The sequence below is a fragment of the Excalfactoria chinensis genome, chromosome 13 (genome assembly GCF_039878825.1).
Source record: "Excalfactoria chinensis isolate bCotChi1 chromosome 13, bCotChi1.hap2, whole genome shotgun sequence".
Lineage (NCBI taxonomy): Eukaryota > Metazoa > Chordata > Aves > Galliformes > Phasianidae > Excalfactoria > Excalfactoria chinensis.
The window spans coordinates 14143644-14167056 of NC_092837.1; the positions used below are offsets into that span (position 1 = coordinate 14143644).

Genomic DNA, 23413 nt, shown 5'->3' on the forward strand with positions numbered 1-23413 from the left:
TGTCTTCCCTGCTAAAATGCTGTCTTTGGCACCACTTGCAGGGACAGCTTGTTGAAAAGCTGCTGTATCTCTTGGAATACTCTGAGCCACCCTTCTGCAGCAAAACAGAATTAACCCCAAACCGTAGGAGCTTGCTGAATACCAAGGTGTGCATGTGTGCTGCGTGGGGTGCATTCCCCCACATGCAGGGAGCACAGAGTAGAAAACGGGGAGAGCAATAGTGTTGGCAGAAGGGCTTTGTGCTGCTCCTCTGTTGCTGTTAATCCATTTGAAGGGAGATGAGGTCCTTGCTTATGAGGGAGGAATGGTTGCTGGTCTGTCCCACCTTGCCCAGCACCCACACTGTGGACTGAGTGCTGCAGGTGTGTGGGTTCCACTCAGATGAGGCTGATGTATTTCTGAGCTGGGCCACCTTTGCCCAATGTGATAATCAAGCTGCTCGTCAGGCTCGTCCTGCTGAGCTGTCTCAGGAGCAGGCATGGTGCTCCACAGACACTAACACTTCTTTCTCCAAGCTGGTTTCAGGCTGAATTTTGCTCTGTTGCATGACAGTACCAACCAACAGCTAGTAGGTGTGCACTGGCTTACAGTTGTCATTTACAACAGTACAATCAAAGCTGGGTTTGACTCCCGAGGCTGCCAGGCCTTGGGGTTCCAGTGCTGCATCAGCCCCTGGATGTGACGCTGCAGTGCAGTGTTGCACAGCAGAGTTGGGTATCGATTGCCTGGGAAATAAATTATGATGTATGCAGTGCTGGTTTCTGACCCCGTGGTCGTGACCTCACAGCGATTGCTGAGACTTCCGACCAGCTGAGATCAGAGCAGTGAGCAGCCCCCAGCAATCAATAGGAGAACTGGCAGGCCTGGCTGTGGGGCCTTTTATAGGAATAGTGTGCTGTGCTGCGTACACATGATGCTTTTATCCCAGGAGATGGTCAGTTCTTTTGGAAACTTTGCCTACAATTCCATGGAAAACTCAGTGTTGGATTTTTATGCTGTATAACGGGCGGAGTGGGATGGGGTGTGAGCATCTGTGCATTGACACTGCAGGGCTGCGGCTGGGTGGGAGCTTTGGGCTGTGTCTGCAGCAATGCCTTTGCTGCTGTGTCCCTGGGACGTGCAGGGGAAGCAATAGATGGAAATGGTCTGCCAGGGAGGCTGGGGAGTTCTTCCTGTTCTGTTTGTATAGAAATAGTAGATAATGGGAGTTGAATTGCTGCTTGAATGTTTAGCAAACAAGAACGCGGAGTTTACTTCTGCACTTCTCATTTCTTTCTGGGCATTTCTTCACACCATGATGGCATGTACAAAGCAGTGTGGTAAGCCCAGTTCTAGAAGCGGGTCCTTCCTCTTGCTAAGCAAATCCACTGCATCCCATGGGCATCCCCAGCACCATGGGAGCTGCTGGCATCTCTGCATTGCCTGTGTGCCAGTCCCTGTGGGGCTCTGCCCCATCCCGCAGCTCCCTTGCAGGGGGATGCCCACACTTTGGGAGATGCCCAATGATGGCAATGCCTCTTTTGGATTTTCCTTCCCTTCTATTTAAGAAGTTTCAGAAAGGATTTATTTTCAGAAACTGTTGAGAATTGTTCCCTGCAAACAGGAAACCTGCAATGAAAGATTAATTAGAAACAAACAAAACTTTTCCCCAGCTCAACAAAGCAGAAAGATAAGAAATCCTATTTGTCTGGCATTTGCAGTGTCAAGATTTCCTTGCAGGAGTGTGGCTAATACAGATCAGTACAAATCTTGTATTAGAAAACAAACTGTGCTTTCATTTCTGGCCCTAGGCTCACATGTTTGTTATATCTGATCCCGAAGGCAGATTGACAGTTTGGTTTGGATTAAATTCAACACATGGTTTATGCCGTGCTTTTGATAAGGCTCAATAATTATCTGATATAGACTTTTTTTTTTTCATGTGGGGTTTAGTACATTAACAGCAGAATTGTCCATTCTGGGAATATTTTTGCAGTGTAACCATTGAGGAATTCATTTCTGGAGGGAAGATGAAATTACTGATTTTGAGAACTCTCAAGGTCTCAAGTAAAATTGAAACCCATTAACTCCGGTAAGCCTGACATGACCTGGTCAGGTTTCCAGCTATTTTATTAAGTGATAGAGAGAGAATTTTCTTTTAAATATCATTGCAAAGGCAGTGGAGGAGGCGGCTGGCTCACTGGGAGGTATCGGAGCAGGTTCCTGTACTTCTCCCCCCCGCACCAGGAACTGGCTCCATTCTCTGGGTCTCTGGGAATGAAGATCTGTAGCGTTTGCACCTGTGTGTGTGCCTGCAAGATGGGATTACTGCACATGAGTTCTGGCATCACTAACGTCTATGGGATCCCAGAGCATCCTGCTGTGCCTTGTCCCCAAGGTGGCTCACAGGTACGTTGGTCTGTAGGGTATGAGTAGGTATTTAATTGGTACCTTATATATGTGTTACATTGGTACATGGGCTTCGTTCCCTTCTGCCAAGGCTCTTAATCCAAAGTTCACCATTGCTCAGTTCACTACAAAGAAAACGGGAGGGGAAAAAGATCCAAGACTGGCTGAATGTGGAGAGGGAAAAGGCAAGATGGGAATAGCTTGTGGCCTTTGAAATCTGATTAGCAGCCATGGGTCTGGGAACATGGCTGCAAAGCACTGCGTTTGCCCTTGCTGTAGCAAGCAGAAGTCCTGTGGCTAACTCTTCATGGGGCCACCTCCACTGTCGTGAGGCTGCCTCCACCTCTGATGTAACTGGTCAGCTCTGAAGCTTTGCAGATGGGGATGGAGCTTGGCATTGCCCATGTCTGTTCGTTAGAGTAAGTCGCACCCAGAGAGCAGCACGAGCCTGCCCGAGGGACATCGCAAAGAGCACAGCCCTTCCTTCCAGGCAGCGCAATGGCTTATTGATTTCTTTGGCCCACTTACCCCCACCTCTTCAGAAATAATGACCCTTCCACCCCAACTCTAAATCATCCCAGCCTGGCTCGCCCCTAAGCCCTCTAATCTTTTTGGGTTGTTGTTGGTATTTATGCTCGTGGAGGTTTATGATCTGTCGGCGCTGGCTGCTGAAATGCTTTATTTATCCATAGGCTGGGCCACACAGGGAGCGTCCTTATTCTGGTATCATGTTCAGGATGCTGTAGTTAAGGTTTGTGTCAGCACTTCCATGCACAAACCTTGTTATTCAGGGGTTTTGCAACTCTGTGGAAAAGAAAACCAGCAACCTGGCAGAGGGAATGAGGCTCGGAGGCGCGGATGAAAACTCAACAACCCACTGCCCATTTAGGGATTATTAGATGGGCAACCTCTTTCCTTGAGGAAAATAGCCAAAAACATCCTCCTCCTTTGGTTGAGCTTTTTAAAAAGAAAACCCTCTTTTGTGTGCTCGTATTTTGAGTCGGATGGGGAAAACACAGCGAGGTGAGACGCAGACTGGAATCCTCCCAGTATCCTTACAAAACAAATGCCCGGCTCGTTCAGAACTGCACTGCCTGGCTCTGAATGAGACATCCCAATGTGCCTCAGGAGGAGCCGGACTTAGAGGAGCACATGGCTGTCATGAATGCTTCGTCCCATCCAAGGACCAGCCTCAGCAGATGAAGTTGCTCCGAGGGGCTGCTCTGTCTATGAGAATGAAAAATAGGAAGAAAAAGCCTATTGATTATTATTATTATTTTTATTTTTCAGTGGGGTTTCTATTTGCAGCCTCTCAGATTCCCTAAAACGTGGTTTACAGCCCTTCTGGACATGGGATTTAGGGTTTTAGTGATGTTCCCGCGCCGTGCTGCCCGCTGCTCCCACGCTGCTGCCCTCCAACAGTAGGCGACGCGGTGCGTGAATGTGATTTACTGCCCTGTTAGCGTGGGAGCTTGTGGGCTTATAAATTACTTGGAGATCTCTCGGTAATAGAGGGAGTGTGGTATAAGCAGGAGAGATAATAGAGCTTGGAAATAACTTTTGGGGAGAGCAAACTTCGGGCTGTTAGCGGGCGCGCGGTGCTGGCTATGCTGGAGGAGTGCTGAGGCTGAGCAGCCCAGGCTGGGTGATTTTTATGGCTCTCTTTATGGCTGATGGGTTTTGCAGGCAGAGCAGGGTTGATAAGTCAGCAGAAACGGGTGCATAGCCTGTTGTCCCGAGATAGCAGGCTTGGGTCTGCATCGGGGGTGATTTGTTGAAGCCAACCTGCCAGCCCCGCTGCTTGCAAGAGGGAGCAGGCAGTGATGACATCTTCCCAGGCTCCAGCAGAAAGGAGGTGTGGTGGCAGCAGGGTGTTATAGGGGAACTGGGAGCACCAAGTGTGTGCTCAGTGCTTCTGTTAGTGGCTGCCGAGCTGGTGTGACAGGCAGTGCTAAGCTGGAGCCCTAAAGCCATTTCTTTCACCTCTGGGACAGTGTTGGCAGGTTCTGCTTCGTGCTTCCAGGTGGGGCATCCCTGGAGAAATGATCTTAAATAGAGAAGGCAGTTGTTAGCAACAAATCAATTAAACTCATTAAGTAAAACTGGGTCTTTCCAAGTTAAGAGGAGTTGAAGAGATTTCTTTCAAAGGAGTAGCACGTTTCCAAATGGACACTGCTCCTGCCCACCTCCAGCATCAGCCGGGTTCCCACTGAGATGTTTCTGGGGCTCAGAGGGCGCAGTTCATGAAATTGCTTTGCTTGCCTTGCAAAGCCTTAAAGAAAGATCAAAGGAAAATATCTCCCATGCAAAGATGATGGAAAATTTGCATCTTATGTTTCAAATGAGTGAATTGCTGATCAGAATCATCTCTGAGAGGCCCTGTTCCAGAAATAACTTGCAAGAGTTTTGTAGATAAAGAAGTTCCTCGTGTAGCCAAGCAGAGGACCACGCAGGACAGACCTTAACAATGCAGGTGGTTGGTCACTGTAATGTGGGGAAAGAAAAAGGAAACTTGTTGGCAAAGTGCGTGAGTTGAGCTGGATGCTCATCTCCATGGCTGTGACTTCATACATCAGGATTTGTTTTTAGGTAAATCTCAGCCCTGCTCTCCTTCTCACCCTGACTGCCCTTCCTTCAATGCTGTCAGCACAGAACTTTGCCCTCTTCAGGCTCTGGGGCCCTCAGGGTTGAGCTGTGCTGGTTGGGATGAGGAGATGGGAGGCTGCCCTGAGCTGAGTGTCCTGTTGGGTGCTGTCACCGAAGGAGATCAGCCCAGAGGGACAGGACTTCTCCCCTTCAGTAACAATGACAAATTGGTGTTCAGGAAGCGTTGAGCATTGAGGCTACTGCATATTTACCAGCCTTCAGCATTCTTTTGGTAGTTTCCATAGAACAGATTTGATCCTTGCCTTGAGCTTGCAAACATCTCCACTCAGGTGGTGCCAGAGGCAGCAGCAGTGAAGAAGCAGCTCAGCTGGGCGCATCTGTGGGTCCCAAATGACAGGAAAATGAAACTTTACATGTACAGAGGGAAGGGTTTGGTATCTCTAACAGCCAGTCCTTAAAGCAGGCATGGAAAAAATCAAAGCTGGGGGCAGAAGGCAGAAGCGAGCTATCAGCAGCACATGTACTAATGAGCTGCCAAGTGAGATGGCTCCTGCAATTCCAGAAAATCCCGATTGGCCTACAGGTATTGTTATACAACTTCAACCTCCTGTTCCTGGTCACAGCCCTCTCCTTGCATCCCAGTGCTATGTGGGTGCTGCTGAATCAGGGAGTGATGGAGCAGGGACACCTGAGTATGTCCCTTTCCAGGTGGCACCTTTCCCATATAGGATCACTGTGTTATCTTGCCAGAATAAGCAAGAGTGGGACTGGCTGGAGCTTAGTAAACGGTTTGCAGAGGAAACTCGATAGAAGGAAAGTGGCACAGGATAATTTGATAGGGTTTCCAGGTATCACTGCTGAATCAGCAGAGAAATGGGAGCTGTGTGCATTTGGAGAAGCCACGTTTCACATGAGGCTGTGGCTAACAACCGTCTCCTTGGACAGCAGCTCCCATCTCTGTATTGCCTTTATAAACTCAGTGGAAAAAGGCGTTCTGGAAATGCTGTCCTAAACTTGCGTGCGCTGCTCGGCAGTTGCCACGCTTTACCCTAGAGGGAGTTGCTTTTCTGCAGTGGGAGCAGGGACCTGTGTGTTCCTTGGACGATGTCAAGGGACCGAGATGAAAGGAGCTACCTGGGTAAACACCAGGTCACTGCTGCGGTGCTGCCACTGCAAATGTTTATTTCTTTTATGGGGAGATCGGTCTCCAGTGATCGTCTGTCTCCTTCTGACAGCAGTGTTGCACTGAGCATCTCTCGGATTTTCCATGTCTCGTGCTTTTGCTCCTGTTTTTGTGGAGGTCCCAGCTGGCCTGGCATTGAGCAGGAGAGACACAGACATCAGTTTGGACCCCATGGGCTTTATGTAACTCCTAGGGGTGAACGACTGCCTCTTTCCAGGCCGATCTGACCCATTTTAGGGTGGTGGGATTGAGGCTTCTTCTCTTCCTTGTTGCTGTGGCCAAACAGGTTCATGGCTGGAGCATCGCAGGAAGTCCATGCTGATGGAGGGAGGAAGGGAGAGAAAAGCTCCTGGGTGTTTCAAATGTGGAATGTTTTTGTTGTCATGTTTTTTTTTCTCAGTAACTGGGCTACATTTAAGGAGACAAACAGAGCACTTGTAAGTATTTTTAGTGGTGTGTGTGTGTAGCTTTTGTCCTCGAGCACCCTGCAGGGAGGACTGCCCTGGTTGTGTTGCAGCCTCCTGCCAGGCTGGGCTCCCCACAGCTCATACAAATGGGGTGCAGAAGTCCCTCTGGTTGGGCACGAGGCTGGCAGCACCCTGGTGTGGGGCAGCCCTGTGCTTGTTGTGTCTCCGCTTTGCAGAGCTCGCTCTGCTTTGTGCAAAGGCACTTCCAGTAGTTTGGTTGCAGTTGTTTGCTGCTTCTGAGTTTGCTTCAAAACTTGCTTCCTTCATGGCTCATTGTGCAGGTAACGTGTCTTCAGACACAGGGATTTCTGTACTGCTGCCTTGCTGGAGATCAGGTTTGCTCTTTGATTTTGTTTTGGACTGCAGAGACTTCACCTGTTCTTCTCCCAGGTTTTGTTTTTTGAATGCACATTTCAGCTGCTCAGAAATGCTAATAGACAGCTACCTGCAGCAGTTTGGATTGCTGAATAGTTTTAATTCCTGCATGTCAGGGCAGTTTGTTTCAGCAGGAGTGTTTTCTCCATAATGAAAAGAAACGTTTTTTGGTTAACAAAGGCAGCTGTAGCACGGCAAGCTTCCCCAGTGTAACTGCTGGGGATCTGGGATGTCAGAGGTACATTGGGGCTGTTTGGTATAGCCTTGTTACCATTGCCTTCAAGGCAATACCTGTGCCGTTAGGAGGGCTGCTTTGTTTGTGGCAGAGGGGACACAGGCATGAAGCTACATCTAGCCTGATGCTAGCAGCAAGGGGTGGTGGTGATAGCACAGACCCGAGGCTCATGCATGGCCCCTGCTGCACCTGAAGTACATTGCCACCCATCAGCTGGAAGCTTCCACTTGCTGAAGTGATGGTGCTTCCGTGCTGTACCTTGCCCACAGGACCCACTTGCAGGGATGTCCCCGGTCCTCTGAAAGCTGATGCAGGTGATCTGAACCAGGAGTGCAGTTCGTGTGATGTACTAACAAATCCCAAGATTTTCTCCCAAGCAGAGAGTGCACACTGTGGAAAGGGTGGTGGGAAGGTGAGGCACTGCTCTGTGTTTTCTTTTGCCCTCATTGAACTTGCAGGTGTCAGAGGTAACTGTGGTAAAGAGCTTAGGAGTTCTCCAGCAAAACCATCTAGGGAGGAGCCAGGGGAGAGCTAAGACTTCACCCCTATAGGGGAGCATTTTGGAAAGATCAGGCCTGTGTGAGTAGTGATTTGTGCAGATCAGGACTGTTGTGGAGCCTGTTGTACTGTAACACATCCTCCAGAGCTGATCCAGCCTTCTCTGGACCTCTCTCTCTGAGGGTTACGTGGCACAGGCTGGGTTTAATCAGCACCATAGGAAGCATCCTGGGTAACCTACATGCAGTGAAGGCACGATGCTGGGGAAGGCTTCAGCTGGAACCTTGGTTTGGGTTGCAGTGATCATATCATCTCCAGAATGGAGCTGCCAAACAAATGTGTATTTCAGGATCTAAACTTTTCGAAGCTCAGAGCCCCTGCAGATCCAGATCCAGGTGCAGAGGGACCTGCAGTTTCTCTTTGAAACCCTGTGCCACCTTGGGGAGATGAGATGCCCAGGGGAGGGTGATGCAGGAAGATCTGCTGCTGATGTCCCTCGCTGAGATCTTCTCGTTCCCATCTTCCATAAAGCAGCCTGGCTGCTGTGAGCCTGTGAGGTGTTGGGTGGCTTCAGGCCAGACCTGTAGCTGCTGACCCTCTGCTCCCTTGCACATGCTGGGCAGTGGCTGCTGGCAGGCAACCTTGTGCCACTAACAGTGGAAGTCAGAAGGACCACCCAGTTCTGATAAGGACAATTTAGAAAGGAAGGAGATGGTTGTGAAAAGAGGGGCAAAGGGGCACAAAGGAGGTGTGGGGGGGGGGGGGGGAGAAAAAAGAAGAAAAAGAGGAACAAAATGAAGATCAAGACCGCTGTTAAGCACACTGCCTGTGAGGGAGGTCTCGATCGTGCCTTTTCTAATCTAGAGCCAGCAAGGATTGTATTAACAGCTTCAACGCCATGGAACAAATTAATCCCTGATGTAATTGAAATCGGTGAGGTCTCACAATAGGTGAGTTTGACCCAGTGGGATAGAAATAGAACAAGTATTGGAATGAAGGAGTGAAATGAAGTCACACTGTTAAGACACTGGTATTTCATTCCTAGAAACAAAGGCCAAACAAATGCAGAGAATACATGGCTCTGCTGGGCATGGTTGAAAGCTGCTCAATAATATCAAGCTTTGAAGGGATATTTCTGTGCAGGGAGGAAGTATGTAGGAGAGATATAACAAGCATTAGAAAGAAAGACAAAGAAAGAAAGGAAGAAAGAAAAGCCCTGCTTGCTTGTTGCCTGATTGATGGCTGTGGTAAAATAACACCAGCTCTCAATTCGAAGGAGAAGGAAAAAAAATCACAACTGGGGGGGGGGGGGGGGGAAGTCAGAAAAAGAGTTAGGGTCTGAGTTGTATTTCTAGAGAAGGAAATACAAGTACTGTGGCAAGAGGTGGTGCCCTGCAGATACCTGTGTGGCTGAGGTGCATGAGGATGGTTTGCTTTGGCTAGTGGAGGCAAGCAGGACCTGGTGCTATGGAAGGGAGGCTGCTGTGGTCCTGGTGGTGCAGCGAGAAGAGCTCGAGCATGGCACAGTGCAGGCTGGGCTGGAGAAAGGGGAATGCTGGAGGGGTGGGCTCGCTCTTACAGACTGTTATAATTATAAAGTCTCTCAGCTGCAGCCAGCAATTTGGTTTTGGGTTGGTGAGAATGGGCAGGTGGGGGTGGCGTGCAGAGGATGGTGCTGTTGGTGCTGGTGAGGTGCTGCTGTGCAGCTCTGCCAGCAAGGGCCAGGTGCAGGGATGCCTGGTCCTGCAAGCCTTCCAGCTTCTTTCCTTGCTTTCATGCAGTGTGCCTGTGTTTCTTTACATCATTAATCAAGGCTGAAACCTTGCTCTTCCCCAGCCTGAACCGTTTCCCTGGGTGGAACGAGTTGAAAATGTCACCTCCTAACAAACGGCGTGCTTTCACAGCGCTGGCTGAGCTTCAGTCCATCATCAAAAGGAGAAACTTGGTTTTCTCGAAGGCGTCATCGTCTTTCTCTAGCGAACGGCCAAGCACTCAGCGATAGGCCATAAAACATGTGTTTCCTCAGGCTCTCTCTCAGGTTCCTGGTTCTTGGCACTCCCTCGTGCCTTCCTCCTGCTAGTGAGCCGTGCTCGGCCGTGTTGCTGTCTGCCATCTGATGGTGCTTTGCAGTGGGAGGGCAGTGTCGGCCATCCCCAGGAGCTGTGCCCGAGCACTTCGGGGACACGAAGGACAGCTGTACACAGGGCCTGCCCCCACGTGGCTCTGGGCTCAGCGGGGCTCAGCTTGCGGCGCAGCTTGGTATCCAATATGGACCACAGCATTGCGCTGTGCTCTTCCACAGCGTTCTCCGCTCGTTCCGCACCGCTGAAATAGAACGGGAAGAGCCGCCTCGGCCTCCCTCCCCCTCGGCTCCATCCCTGAGCGCCGTACCCGCGCTGCCCTACTCGGGATGCTCGCTCTCCGGACCCCGATGCCCGCTGCGGGGCCGGGCCGGGCGGCCACCAGGGGGCGCGGCGGCTGCGGGAGCGGAGCGGAGCTGCGGGCCCGGCGGGGCGAGAGGGCGCGGCGGGCGGGGACGGGGCGGTGGGTGAGGAACATGGGCGTACTTGGCTTTCTTCCTTCCCCAGCATGGCGAGATGAAGGCTGGGAGGAGAGCGGAGAGAGGGAGCAGCCTGAATGCATCCCAAGGAGAAGCGCGAGGGGGAAAGGTGTTGTTGAAGCTGAAGGACGCTGTTGGTACAAGGATAAATAGACGTAAGCTGGACGTAAGTACACAAGATGCTGGAGAATGAAGTCGTAGAGTGTTAGGAAAGTGTCTTTCTGAAACAGCTTTCTAAAGAAATGGAGGCAAAAAGTGGTTTCTAACTTGATTTGCAAATGGGTGATGGAGTGATGGGGCTCTTGTGGAGTTTTAAATGGGACTCTCATGCCTTCACGCTAAAAAAGCAACCCAACCCCAAGCCAACCAATCAAAAAAGAGCCCAGAAAACCAAAAGCTCAAAGGATCTTAAGGGAATACTTTGTAAGCACCATTGGTGGAGTCTTTTATGGAGTTGGAGTGTCTGGTGGCTGGAAGGAGCAGTTCCATGGCACCGCACGTTGCCCTTTGTGCTGCTTGTCCTGCATGGTGCCGAGACATCATCCAAAGGGGCATCTGCTGAGACAGACAGTGACAAGACTCCTTGGGGAGATATATGTCAAAGGGAGAAAACCTTTTTCTGTGAGAAGTAGGAAGAAGTCACCTTGCAAGACAGCACAGCAGCACAGCTCTGAAGTGCTGCTATTATGCAAGGCTTACACAACATCTGTGCAGTTCCAGCAGTGCCGTGCCATGGCCACACCATTGGGTGTGCAGGGATTCACTCTGAAGTGCCTTTTCCCTTCGTCTGGGGTCCCTGCTGTGCATCTGAACATGGAGAGCTTTGCGTTAGATTGATTTCCAAACATGCTCATGAGCACAAGGAAGTGAGTGCGTCAGAGCAGTGCACGTCCACTTGTGTCTTGCTTCAAGCTGCGCTGTGCAACGTGATTGTAACACTATCCCAGCTGTGGGTTGACTTTGCAGTTAAGAAGGAGAAAAGGCAGCAAATAAGGAGCGCATTATGTTTCCCTGTATGTCAAAGAATGGCTGTGGTGGTGAGCTAGCAAATCTTGTCGTAATTGGCATAGAGGAATTTTGCCAAAGTCATGGAAGTGAAGCGGTTTGTTACTTGCCTTTGCAGACTTGAGAGAGATCTGTCTTGGATATCCTCTTGTTGACCTTATTAAGTTAACTTTCAAGTCTTTAGAAGGTCACGGAGACAATCATTAATATTAGGTTGATTTGATGGCTGAAAGGTAATGAGTATTTCCTGCTTATCAGATTGGGTTCTGAAAGGACTTTGAGTCGCTTGATTTGTTTATCTTTTGAAATCAGTACGGCCCTCGCTGAGAGGGATTTGGTATTTCTCGTTCCGTTTGGGGAATGACGTACGGTTTGCTCTCTGATGAGGCTCAGAGACCGAGTACTACGGAAAGCAAGAAATCAGGAAATTCTCAAGTCCAGCTCCCACCTCATTTGGCCGTGCTGTGGGCCTTGGACATCTGACGCTGTAACGCTTTATGACACGAACAATAACATATTAACATTCCCTGTTACCGGAAAGCTAAAAATAGAAAATGAGGCATGTGCAGAGGTTGGTTGGATGGCAAGCCAAATCCCGTAAACATGGCTTGGCACGGGAAGGATTGCATTGACCTCGGCGGGGCTTTGATTGCTCGCAGTTCAAAACAGCGCGGCGGCGTTTGCAGGATTGTGGCATGAGCTTGTGTAGGACTAACATCACGGCGCTGCTGTCAGGAGCTCTTCTGGTTCTTGACCGTTTCTTGGATTACTTTGTGCTGAAATCTTAGGCAGCGTCAGCAAAATCATCTTTTCGCCGGCCCTGTGTCTGGGATTTAACAAATAGCAGAGCGATTCTCAGAGCTGGTGGGTCGTTGGGAAAGGAAAATAAAGGAAGAATGAAAAAGAAGCCGGATGTGATGCTCTCTGTTAGGTTTTGCAGACTATGGGCAATTGGCAGAGAATTGGATGGTGTTCAATATATCTGCTGTTCTGAGATGCTGCAGTTGTCCTTCACAGACGGTGGTCCATACCAGTTTGAATAGGTTTGCAGAATAGACCGTGATCCAGCACCAAATAGCAACTAAATTTTGGAGGAGATAATGTATGAAATCCTTTTTCTGTCCTAGGAATGTCCTCTAAGGTACTTCCCTGGTTTGGAGCTAGAAGATGCAATTGGCCATTGATTTCAGCGACCTTTTATGCTGAGCTTTGGATCCGTAGGTGTTGCTCTTGCAGGCAGGAAAGGTACTGCAGCTGTTTGGGTCTGGTATTGCAAGCTGGCTTTCCTGTAAGGCTGCTAAGTGCCCCCTGCATGTGCAGATGCTTGGCCAAGGGCCTCCTCTATGCTTCGTTGAAGCAAGCAGAAAGGCAGCAGCAGTTTCCAGGGAGCTGGCTTATGTGCTTCTTGCAGGATCTGTGCTTACAAGGCAGATTGTGTGGATGATCAGATTAAAAAGCAAAGGAAAAGGTGGTCATTTTGTGTATAGCTTACATGCAGTAGTACATGGTTTAAAAAAAGATTATGTTTGCTTTGGTGAACAGAACCTGAAGCCCTTAAGTTATACAGTGCAGCTCGGACATGAAGACATTTCTGTATTCGTTTTGGTGTGGTCGTGATTGTTACAGACGTATATTTTGGGGTGAATAGACTTGGTTTTAGGTGACCTTGAGTGAGTGCTGGCGATCAGTTACTGAAGGAGGCATATGTTACTAATTTTTTTGAGCTTTATGAAAGAGAGCCCCACTTATGGTATATATAAATGGGCTTTCTTATCTCAGTAAAGTTAGCTGCTTGAGGGAGTATGCTCTGTAGGGCAGGGATACTGTGAGAATGGATTTCAGCAGTGATCAAATAGGTTTTATCTCATGAAATCAACACTGCATGAAATTTTATTTTAGAATATTGATACTCTTTGCTGTGGGCCAGATGCAGCCCAGGCTGGCACAGCTAATTCACTTTGGCTATACTCCAGCAGAGCATCCTGTTTCAGCAAAGTGATTAAGCATGTGCTTATCTTTAAGCACACAGCCAAATCCTGGTGATTTCACTTCTCTGCTTCTCTGTGTTGAGGCATCTCTACCAGGGGACAGGACAGCCACAAGGAGAGAGTTTGCAGCTCTACCTTCCTTTTTCAGGACTTCTCCTGTTTTAGAGCTAGGTCTGTTATTAGAGAGGTGATGGGCTGACATAGGCTTGGGCTGGCCCTGGAGGGGTTTGTTGTCTCCAGGTGATCCCAGCTGGCCCTGCTTCAGGCCGTGCTGTTCTTGGGCACACTGCTGGGGCTGTGGGTGAGGGCAGAACTGAGTCACATGAACAGCCTTCAGTCAGATGGAGCCCTGCACCTGGGAGACTTCATCCTGCTGTGGAAGTGCTTACCCTTCTTGCAGTGGGAGGAAAGGTGATACTGGCTGCTCTTCATGCTCTGCCATGCAGGAAGACTGGCAAAAGCTTGCAGGTAGATACATGGCCTCCTTGGAGCTGCATGCATGTGTGCATTTTGCTTGCAGGCTGGGGCCTCTGTGCTGCAACTGCTTGAGCTTTAGGTGAGCACAGCTCGTCTAGTCTAGTGAGGAACCTCTTAAGAAATCTGCTTTAGGAAATTAAATCCTGTCCTTCCCTAAAGCTATTCGTCATGTTAGATGTTGAGACTCTGTTGGACTGGCTAGGTGGGTACAGTCAGGATCAGGGCCTTTGTGGTTGGTCCTGAGCTCTGTGCACCTGAGCAGACACCAGGGCTCCATCCTCCTGAATGAGTAAGAGGGGACATAGGGCCAAAGGCTGTGAGGTGCAGGACGGGAGCTCAGACACAGCAAAGGACAAATCCAGGGATGCCAGTCCACCTCGGAGGTGTTTCAGTGCAAAGAAACAATTAGAATGTTTTGGAAAATAGGTTGCTTTTTCTATTTTGAAGTTTCCAGGAAAGCAAAACAACCTTCTCTTCCCTTCAAATCCCACCTGTTTTGGTTCTTTTTTTTTCCTAGGAAAAAAAATAAATGTGAAATTCATTAGCATGTGGTGAAAGCAATGTAGCGACGTCATCTTGATTTAAAATCTGTTTTAAATCTTAACATGATGGAGCCAGAATCCTAACTGCAAATAGCCTTGCTTTTGTGGGTACGAGGCTGGCTGTCGATGTTATTTGAGCATCTCTACTTCTAGTTGGTCAGCGTCCTTTGTAACAATATTATTTGAAAAGAAAGGTGGAGGAAGAAGGCAAGAAATAGATATTATTCATGCTAGAAGCCAAACGCAGCTCGCTTTGCTTGGAGGTAGCACTGGTGGCTGGAGAGGAAAGCGAGCAGAGCTTGGTGCCCATGGGAGCTGAGAGCACTGCTGACCTAGTGCCGTATCTTCCCAGCAGGTGCAGTGGCTTGTCCTGCTCTTGCTTCTTGCCGTGCTGTTTTCCGACAGTGGGAAATATTGCTAAATATTAATTGTATGATTCTTGCCCCTCACTTATGTCATCCTGCTGAGTGTCTGTTTAGATACACTGTTTTCTGTAGTGCAGCCTGAGCGCCTGGCTCCTGCAGTAAAGTAAGAGAATTGAACCAGTTTCTTTCCTAGGACTTGGGATCCAAGTATTGTAATCCTAGCATTTAATAAGGGCAGCAAAGGCGATCCTGTAACATCCCCATAAACCTCATTACTGCTGCCACTGTGTTGAATATAATGTTTTTGTTTGGGTTGCTTAGTGAAGGTCTGGTGCTAAGCAGCACTGCCTGCCTGAAGTTTTCCTCCTGCTGCTGATCTGTGTGTCTATTTGATAATTGGAAAAGCTAAAAAGTTCTTTTGAGGTTTTGACGTTCAGGGAGTATCTGACTACTTGGCTTCTAAGTATGCACAGCTATGAGATGACAGATGCCGGAGGATTAACTGAGACCATTTTGTGTGCTTCGGCCACTTGCTCCCCACTTGCTCTTATGTGTTTGAGCCCAGAATGGACCTGTACAAGGATTTACTGACCCCTTTTCATTTGCGTTTCCAGTTTCATCCACACCCTAATATATCAGAACATTATTGCTTCCAGGCTGGATGGACAAGCATGCTGTAGCCAGAATGTGTTAGGAGCTGAGGCTGTAGCTCTGCTAGGTGTGTCATCCCTTTACCAGTTCCAAACTTAGGCTTCATGAAATCCCAGTGTGATTCTTATTTCATGGTGGAGTTCATTTCTTACATGCAAACAGCTGCTCAATTATCTTTTGCTGCTTTTGGTGTCTGAATGATCTGCTGTACTGTGATGGGAGTCTGCCACCAAAATATTATCCATCGGTTAGATGTGTGTGGGCAGCGTGGACGTAGTGCAGAAGCTCTCAGGGACAGACTGGGGAGCAGTCTCTGGTCTTTTGTGCTGTTTGAGTGTGAATTGCTTTTGGATGTGTGTTGCTGAACCTCCCGGCTGGGAGGGCCTTCTTGAGAGCATCTTGGTTGCCTCCTCCTCTGACCTTGGGCAAGCCAGGATGGGTCTGGAAGCAAAAGCAGGAATCCTGTTTCAGTGTTTCTTGGGAACTGTAAGTTAAGATTGGAAACAGTAATAACAGAGAGAGGCAGATGGGACTGAGAAAGTTTCTGGTAATGTTTTGAGGCTGTAGTTAACTAAGGTTAATTTACCCCATTGGCCAGAAAAAACACAGGCAGAGGCTGAAGCGCCCAGAACCCCGCTGGTAATGGCCTCTCAGCTGGACACATCGGTTGTGCTCTTACTGCTTGTACTGCTTGCTCCAAACATCCCCTCCCCAGGTTGGGATGGACAGAGATGCACCAATAGACAGTCAACAATGATCAGGCTTCACTTACAGCTAAGCAGGCAACAAATCTACGCTGAAGAGAGCCCACAAATACACGACACTTTTATCTTACTAGATTTTATGCCTGTCTGTAGCTAGAATCCAGTTTGCTAGCGTCAGCATAAATAGGTTTTTCCCTTAACTTCTTCCCTGCCATTAATCCACAGATACAGCACAAATTCTCTGAAATTGAGTTGTCAGTCCCCTTTCTCCTGTACATGTCCATGTAGCTTGGTAGAGGCTATGAATATGAAAAAGTTAGCCTGATTTATGGCCAGCATGGCTGACCAGGCTTAAATCAAAGCAGAACTGAGCAGCAGTTTTTACTCAGCCAACCCCCCCACACACACAGTTTGATTGTAAAAACTCAGGTTTGGTTTACTCTCTAGAGCCAGTCTGGGTAGAATTACATTTTGAGTGCCTGATACCACGGCCTCGACTGTCAAATGAAGGCCAGCCAAATCCCAGTCATCTTGCACCACGTGCCCTTTGGCAGGTTGATGTGTAATCTTTCTGCCCGAGATGCTTATTTTGTTTCATAGTCTGTTCTCTTTTCTTTTCCCCTCCCCACCGCTTTCAGATGTTTGTTGCCGAGGAGAATGTAGATTTTCGGATACACGTGGAGAACCAAACGCGAGCAAGAGACGACGTGAGCAGGAAGCAGCTCCGGCTCTATCAGCTGTACAGCAGGACAAGCGGGAAACACATCCAAGTGCTGGGCAGGAGGATCAGCGCCAAAGGAGAAGACGGAGATAAATATGGTAAGAATATTTACTGGGATCCCCCAGACTCCAGTTCAAAAGCTTTTATTCACTGTGTTGGCCTGAGAACCTCGTGGGAGAAAAATGAGAAGAGCAATAAAATGCAGAGGATCACAGGGAGATAGAAAAAAAAAACAACACCAACAACTTTATAGATTAAGAAGTGGAATTTGCTGTGTTAGAGCGGGCTGTCAGCCCAGCTCCCAGCTGCAGGCAGTTCCAACCCATGGTACTGTAGTGCCCCTGTGGATGAGTATGCATGATGGTGCTTGAAGACAAAAATCTTCCTCTGCCTCGTAGGTGAGCATACAGCTTTCCTCGTGTTATTTATGTGATATCGAAGCTGGTTGCTTGGGATGTTCTTTCCTTAGGAACTGTGTTCCTGGGCTCAGTGACTTGGAAGCTGTGGTTCTGAACTAGGCTTGAAGGTGGAAGAATCCCAGTGCTTGAATGAAGCATCCTTTCATCTTTCTTGGGGAGAATGTTTGGTTTGAGCTGAAATTAAGCAGACTTCAGAGCTTTAAGAGTGCTTAAGTTGAATCCTGAGGCACGTGGATCCTACAGGAGCACACATAACTTACACAGGCTGGTTGTGCGTTCAGCAGTTTCCACTTTGGTTTGCATACAAGCATCTTGATAGACGTGCTGTTTGGAGACTGAGCTATGAAAAAGCTTCCTCATCTTTGTACACTTGGAAATGGCTTTGGCAGAGGTACGTCTGCCCGACTTGTTTTAGGCCTGATTCATGGTTGCTGGAAGAGTTTTAGGGCTGTTTTGAGAAGTGGTCCTTTTGCCCTTATGTACACACAGTCCATAGGTGTTGCTGCAGATGTATGCAGATGTGTTGGCCATCATGCATATTCACATGAGGTTTACCTCATGTGCAGCAATGGTGGAGGTGGAGATGGGGTACGATTCATCCCAGATGGAGGGCAGGTCAAAATGTGAGAACTGTTGTTCCATCAGTGGCCTTCAGACAAGATGACATACCGTCCGTGGCCATCATTTTGCCTGCTTCAGCATCAGTTGGACTTGATGATCTCTGGAGGTCCCTTCCAACCCCTGCAGTTCTGTGTGATCCGAGGGGCAGCTGCTGCTGTTGCAGAAATGTGTAGAGTTGTGTTGTTAGAGGCGTCAGCTCAAAGGTACCCGCCTGTTGTGAAATGAACCCCCAGGGCTGTCTGCAGACTCACCCCATCCCTCAGAAAAGGCCTTGCCCTGCAGGTTCATCAGCGTTGTTCTTTGTCATTCCAAAATTCCCAGATAAAACAGGTGTGCAAAGTGCCACTTGGCTGCTAATTATTGTGTCATTTTATTGCATTCATTCTCTTCAGGTTTGATATGTAAGCTAATCACTGTGTGTTAGCTGCTGGCGTCCCAGGAAGTGCTCTTGCCTGCAGTGAATGTCAGGTAATGTGATGCAGTTTTCTTCTCCGTGAAAGAAGGCAGCATTTACAGTGGGGTGCAGCAGGGAAGTGTGCCTGTGAGCAGCTGACAAGTGCTAATTTATGTGTCAAAGCCCATCTTGTCCCCTTCATACATATACAATCACGTCTGAACAACAAATCCTAGTGCAGGAGAGTGCTCGTGACCAGTGGAGAAGCTGCACAATCACAGAGCCTTACATTTCCAGTCTGAGGAGCTCTGCATTGTGAACATCGCTGCTCGCCACCAAATCCACTCTTCTTCTGGTTGCTGGCATCCTTCTAAAAACCCAACGTGCTCTGACCATTGAGGCCATTTGCTAACACCCCTGCCTGCTCCCTCCCCCTCTCCTACTAATAAAACTCCTTGATGTGTCAAGCTGCAAAGCCTTCCCATTTCTAGCCATGCTGAAAGGTTATGGAAATCTGTTCATCATCTTGCCTGGCACAGGAACACTTAGAGCATGATAATCGGGTAGACAGTGAGGTGGGGCATGGAGGTCCAGGATGTGACCATGCAGAGCTCCTAGCTGTGATAATGAAGGGGGGAGAGATGTCAGAGTTACTGAAGTGAGAACCATCTGTGTTACAGCCAAAACTGGATACAAAGGCAATGACACAGGATTCATTATGTGCTGGGGACCCCTCCCCCAGAGGCATTATTATGGAGTAACCTTTGATCAAGACCAGAGAGAGGCTTAAACCAGGTCTGGGGATCTGAACAGTTGTGAACTTTTGATCCAAATCTCAGTGCTGCTGGTCAGATCTGCCTCTGAAGGAGGACACCTTTCCCTCTTAGGCAGCAGATGGCTATTTTTCCTACTGCCCTTTTTCTCTCCTTTCCTCTTTTCCCTGCCTTTAAGTTGGCACAGTGAGTCAGAGCTTAGCATTAGGGAGTGCCCGGTTCCCACTTCTTTTCTTGGCTGCAGACTATGCAGTCTCCCACAGCTTTTCCCCTGTCTTAACCCCGTCCCCACGGAAAGGCGAGATCATGGTGGAGGAGATGTGAATTGATGTTGGAAGGATTACAGAGGCTGAGTGTCAGCCCAGGGAAGGCTTTGAGAGGACGAGCAGAAGCCAATATCTGAGGAAAGGCAACAGATGTGGGAAAAGGTGCCTGTGGAGGTGGAACGTGAGCTGGCTCCAGCCCTGCGTTCTCCTGCCTACTCCTTCCTGAACCGCATTTCAAACACGGGCAGGGCTATCTCAGCACGCCTCTGCTGGGCTCCAGCTCTGCAGTCATCGGGGACAGTTGTATCCGCTCAGGCACAAGTACAGGCTATGCAAAGAGGTGCCAAATTGGAAAGCTGTGAGGTGCAAGTGTTACTGAGTGTGCTTCCAGCTCAAAGACTCACTGCTGCAGGGTGTCCGGGCTGGGAGCAGGAGGCTCATCAGAAGTTAGGAGGTGGAGTGTGCAGGGGGCAAGAAGCTGTTTCCTTGGCTTCTCAAAATGATGCTGTGTCCTTCCAAGAACTCGGTCCTGTTAAAGGGAGGTAATATTAGGCAAGGGCAGCGCAGCTCAGACTTGGTGTGGGAAGCAGGGCTGACTTTGTTGAGAGAGAGACCATGGCTGTGGTCCATAACATGCATCATGAAGGATAGGCACTAGTCAGTTTTAAGGCTGGGGAGGTAGTAAGTAACGTTTTAGCACCTCTTTCCCCCCTCCTCCCATACTTTCACAACTGGTTAAAGAGCAGTGTGTCCAATTGAAGGGAGGCCTTTTATTTTTTTGCACATATACAGCTTCCAAATGGCTGGCATGTGAGGGTTATTCTGCCTTTGAAGGAATGGAGAGTTGGTTAGTTTTATTGCAAGGTTTTATTGACTTCTGTAAAACTTCTCACCTCTTGGTTAAAGAGAATGCCCAGAAAAAAGGGGAAGTGACAAATCTCAGGCAGTGAATTGCTCGTTTCCAGGCAGCCATCACAAGTACAGCTAAATGACCAAGCAGCAAGAGAGTGATCTGCAAGGCCAGGAGAAATCCAGTGGGAGAAAGGCTCCTCAAATGTTTTATCTGGACGTGCCGTGCCCCACGTATGAGGAAAAGTGCATCTCTGTGGTGCATAGTTTTATTGGCGTGATAATTCGGGTGTGTGATGTTTGGTTTACACATTGTTCGGGGCCAAGATCTGGCCCCATATGTGGAATTATTAAATGGCAAATTAAGTCGGTTAATAGAATTAATTGAGTCGATGTAATCCTTTTAATCAGATAGATTCTGGTCCCTTCTCAGATGAATTAGAATCCATTAACAGATAAGTCAATTATTGGACTAAATTAAATCTAATAATAATGCCTGCTGCTCACAGCTACGCTAATTAATCTAAATACACTTACCTATCTCCCAAGGTTGTGGGTTGTTGTTTTTTTTTTTTTTAAGGCTTAATTGATGTTCCTAAAGTGCTCTGAGATCTTTCAGATAACAGAAGGATCTATGTGAGCAAAATATTATCTCTTAACAGACTATAAACTAATTAAAAGACTGATCTATTTACAGATTGCTGTTTTACTTTAATCTCCTCGACCTATTCGTACGAGTTTGCATTGGCTCAGAAAAACAATATTCCTGCTATAAGCTTATTATTACTTTGCAGGTTCCTAAGTGGTCCTTTCATTCAGAAAATGAAAGGGGGAAGGAGAAAAAACAACCATTAAAGTGCTGACAAAAAAAGAAAAGGACCTGCAACCTTTATATTCTACCTCCGATAAATGGTACAGATAGGGAAGAGAGGGATCAGTGACCTGAAACCTTAGATCCTTTCATTTATTTTCATTTCACAAAAGGCAGAAGACATTCTATCCTGTTTGCTCGCTATCTTTGTATCCGGTGCAGTTGGTGAGAGAGCTCTCTTGGTTGGGTGAAGGCATTTTTTGTCTCATTTGTATTTCACAGCCACGTGATTTTTGTTTTAAAGTGCCTACCGTTGTCCGGAGGGGTAGAGCGCAGTGATAGCCATGTGGACAGCTGTGAGGGGCATTTGTGGGGTGTTTGAGCTCACCCTCAACTACCTCAATAGAGAATTGAGTTCGTTTCTTATTTATGGCAATACTTGGCTGTTCATAAGGCAAGGATGTGGTGTATGCAGGTGGGTTATTAGTTAGCCAGTGCTGGGTCTATCCCGGTTAAAGAATTCTCTTGTAGTTTGTAAGGTGGGTGTCTTTCTCTGTGGACATGCCACAAAAGGGACACAGCACGTGGGTGTGCTCTCTCTCCTTCTTGGCATCCTGTTGGCTCCCAGTGTTTTCTGCTTCCCAGGTCCAGTGTAGCACCCTCAAGAACTCCCTCTGATCTCGGTGTTGTTAAGCTCAGGACACAGCAAATGCTACCAAAACAGAGCGTTTTGGAGATGGACAAGGCGTGTGTTTGTTTACAGGGTCAGAAAATCAGGGATCAGGCAGCCCGAGAAGGAAAGCAAAGTCAAGGGATGTCGTGCATGGATGATGAAACTGGACATATCACAGGTGCTGGTGGTGCAAACACACGCTCCATGCACGTGTTCCTTTTTGGTTGGCTCTCAAGCTCTGAATGTTGCAGTTGGCAACTACAAGCGTATGGGGAAGCAAAGTGCTGGGGGAGGTGGGTGCCTCCATCCCAGGGTTACCCTGCCTGGTGTTGTGCACACAGCCAGCTGTCCCACTGCTGCTGTAGCTGGAGCTTCCCAAAGATGCCAGTGAACAAGCCCATGGAGAGCACATTACAGCTGTCTAGACATAAGCCACGCTCCATCCCGCCAGAGATTTCATTTGTGGTAGAAATGGGCTCTGTTCCATGAGGAGGTGTAATACGTGCGGAAAATATTATTATAGCAAAATAGCCTCCTTTAATTGACTCGAAATTTTGCAGGATTCCTTCCTAGGTTTGGGTAATCCTGCGCTCTCCAGAATTAATGAGCTGACATAGCACTTCTTCGGGTTTGGCAGCTTGACAGCTAATTTAGAACTCCCTAAACTCATTTCACTAATGACTCCCATTTGTTCTATCTCAAAGCCTGGAAACAAATGCAAAATACCAGCGCCATTGTCCCATCCTTAGCAAGTCATTCTTTCCCCTCAGTGTTTCTGGCACCTTAACAGCAAGCCGCCTTGGGAAAACTGATTAACCCTTTCCCTTCCTGGAATAGTTAAAATCAATTTTGATCCCCTGGGGAAGGTCAGGAAGGGAAACTGAACTCGTGGCTGGAAGGCATGGAATTAACCTGCGAGAAAGACAGGAGGTGTAGCCTAAGTAGTGGCTGCAGCTAGTTAAATACAGCTGTATTTCCACAAGTTCTGCATTCAAAAACATGCTTCTCATCCCAGGAACCAGGTGCGTGCAAAAGGACCTGTCCGGCCCAGTGCAGATCAGCCAGCGAGCCTGAATACACCATGCTTCGCCTTGTAATTTGGTCAGCTGAGACATCAGCGTGGCTGTTTCCTATTTAAACTCCGTATTGCTGCCTCCCGTCTCTTCCCATTACAGTTTTGACATGACAAGAAGACAAATAATTTTTTTAAAAGACCTTTTATCTTCTCAACCATTTATTTTCACTTACTTAGCCCCAGGGCAGAGCTGACCTCAGCGCAAGCGATGATCATTCACCATGGCAGCTGTACAGTCATATGGGTCCTGGTGATTGGCCTAAGCCAGAGAAGCCTTCGCTGTCCAGCTGCTGCGTTGCATCTCGTTTTTTTCCCCCCTCTGTCCCAACATCTTGCAGGCTTTATTATTACTGTTCTTTCCCTCTGAACGTCTCCCTGTGCAGCCGGGTGCTGCGTTGGGCCGGCAGCAGCCCCGTGTTGGCCGCAGGTGTGGGGAGCAGCACGGCTGCTTTGTGCAGCCCCGGGCACGGCGCTGGGCTGGACCTCCCAGGCTTCCCCTTGCAAGTGAGGGGGCTCGGCTGCCGTCACCTTCCAGTTGACTCTGAAAGGTTCAGCAGCCACGTGAAATATGTTGTAATCATCTTATACAAACCATCTGTACATCTGAGACTTTCTTTTTTTTAACTGCTGAGTCCTGTCTCTGTGCCAGTAAAGCTCTGCTCAGGCAAAACGAGATGTTTGGGGAGGGAAAAGAAAAAAGAGAATCCAAACCTTTTGCTCTTTGCTCTGTGACAAACCTATTTCAAATAACGCGGGGTGGTTTTTT

At 48.4% G+C, this 23413-nt stretch overlaps 1 protein-coding gene across 2 annotated transcripts in view; it reads left to right on the forward strand.

Moving 5' to 3' along the window:
* Positions 1-23413, forward strand: part of FGF18 (fibroblast growth factor 18) — a 63262-nt gene that overhangs the window by 5503 nt on the left and 34346 nt on the right. The window contains exons 3-4 of one of the 2 annotated variants that reach the window (XM_072348329.1): positions 10342-10479; positions 16684-16864. In XM_072348329.1, coding sequence (XP_072204430.1) covers positions 10342-10479; positions 16684-16864 — 319 coding nt within the window. The remainder of the gene's footprint in view (positions 1-10341; positions 10480-16683; positions 16865-23413) is intronic. The other variant, XM_072348330.1, reaches the window with a different exon arrangement.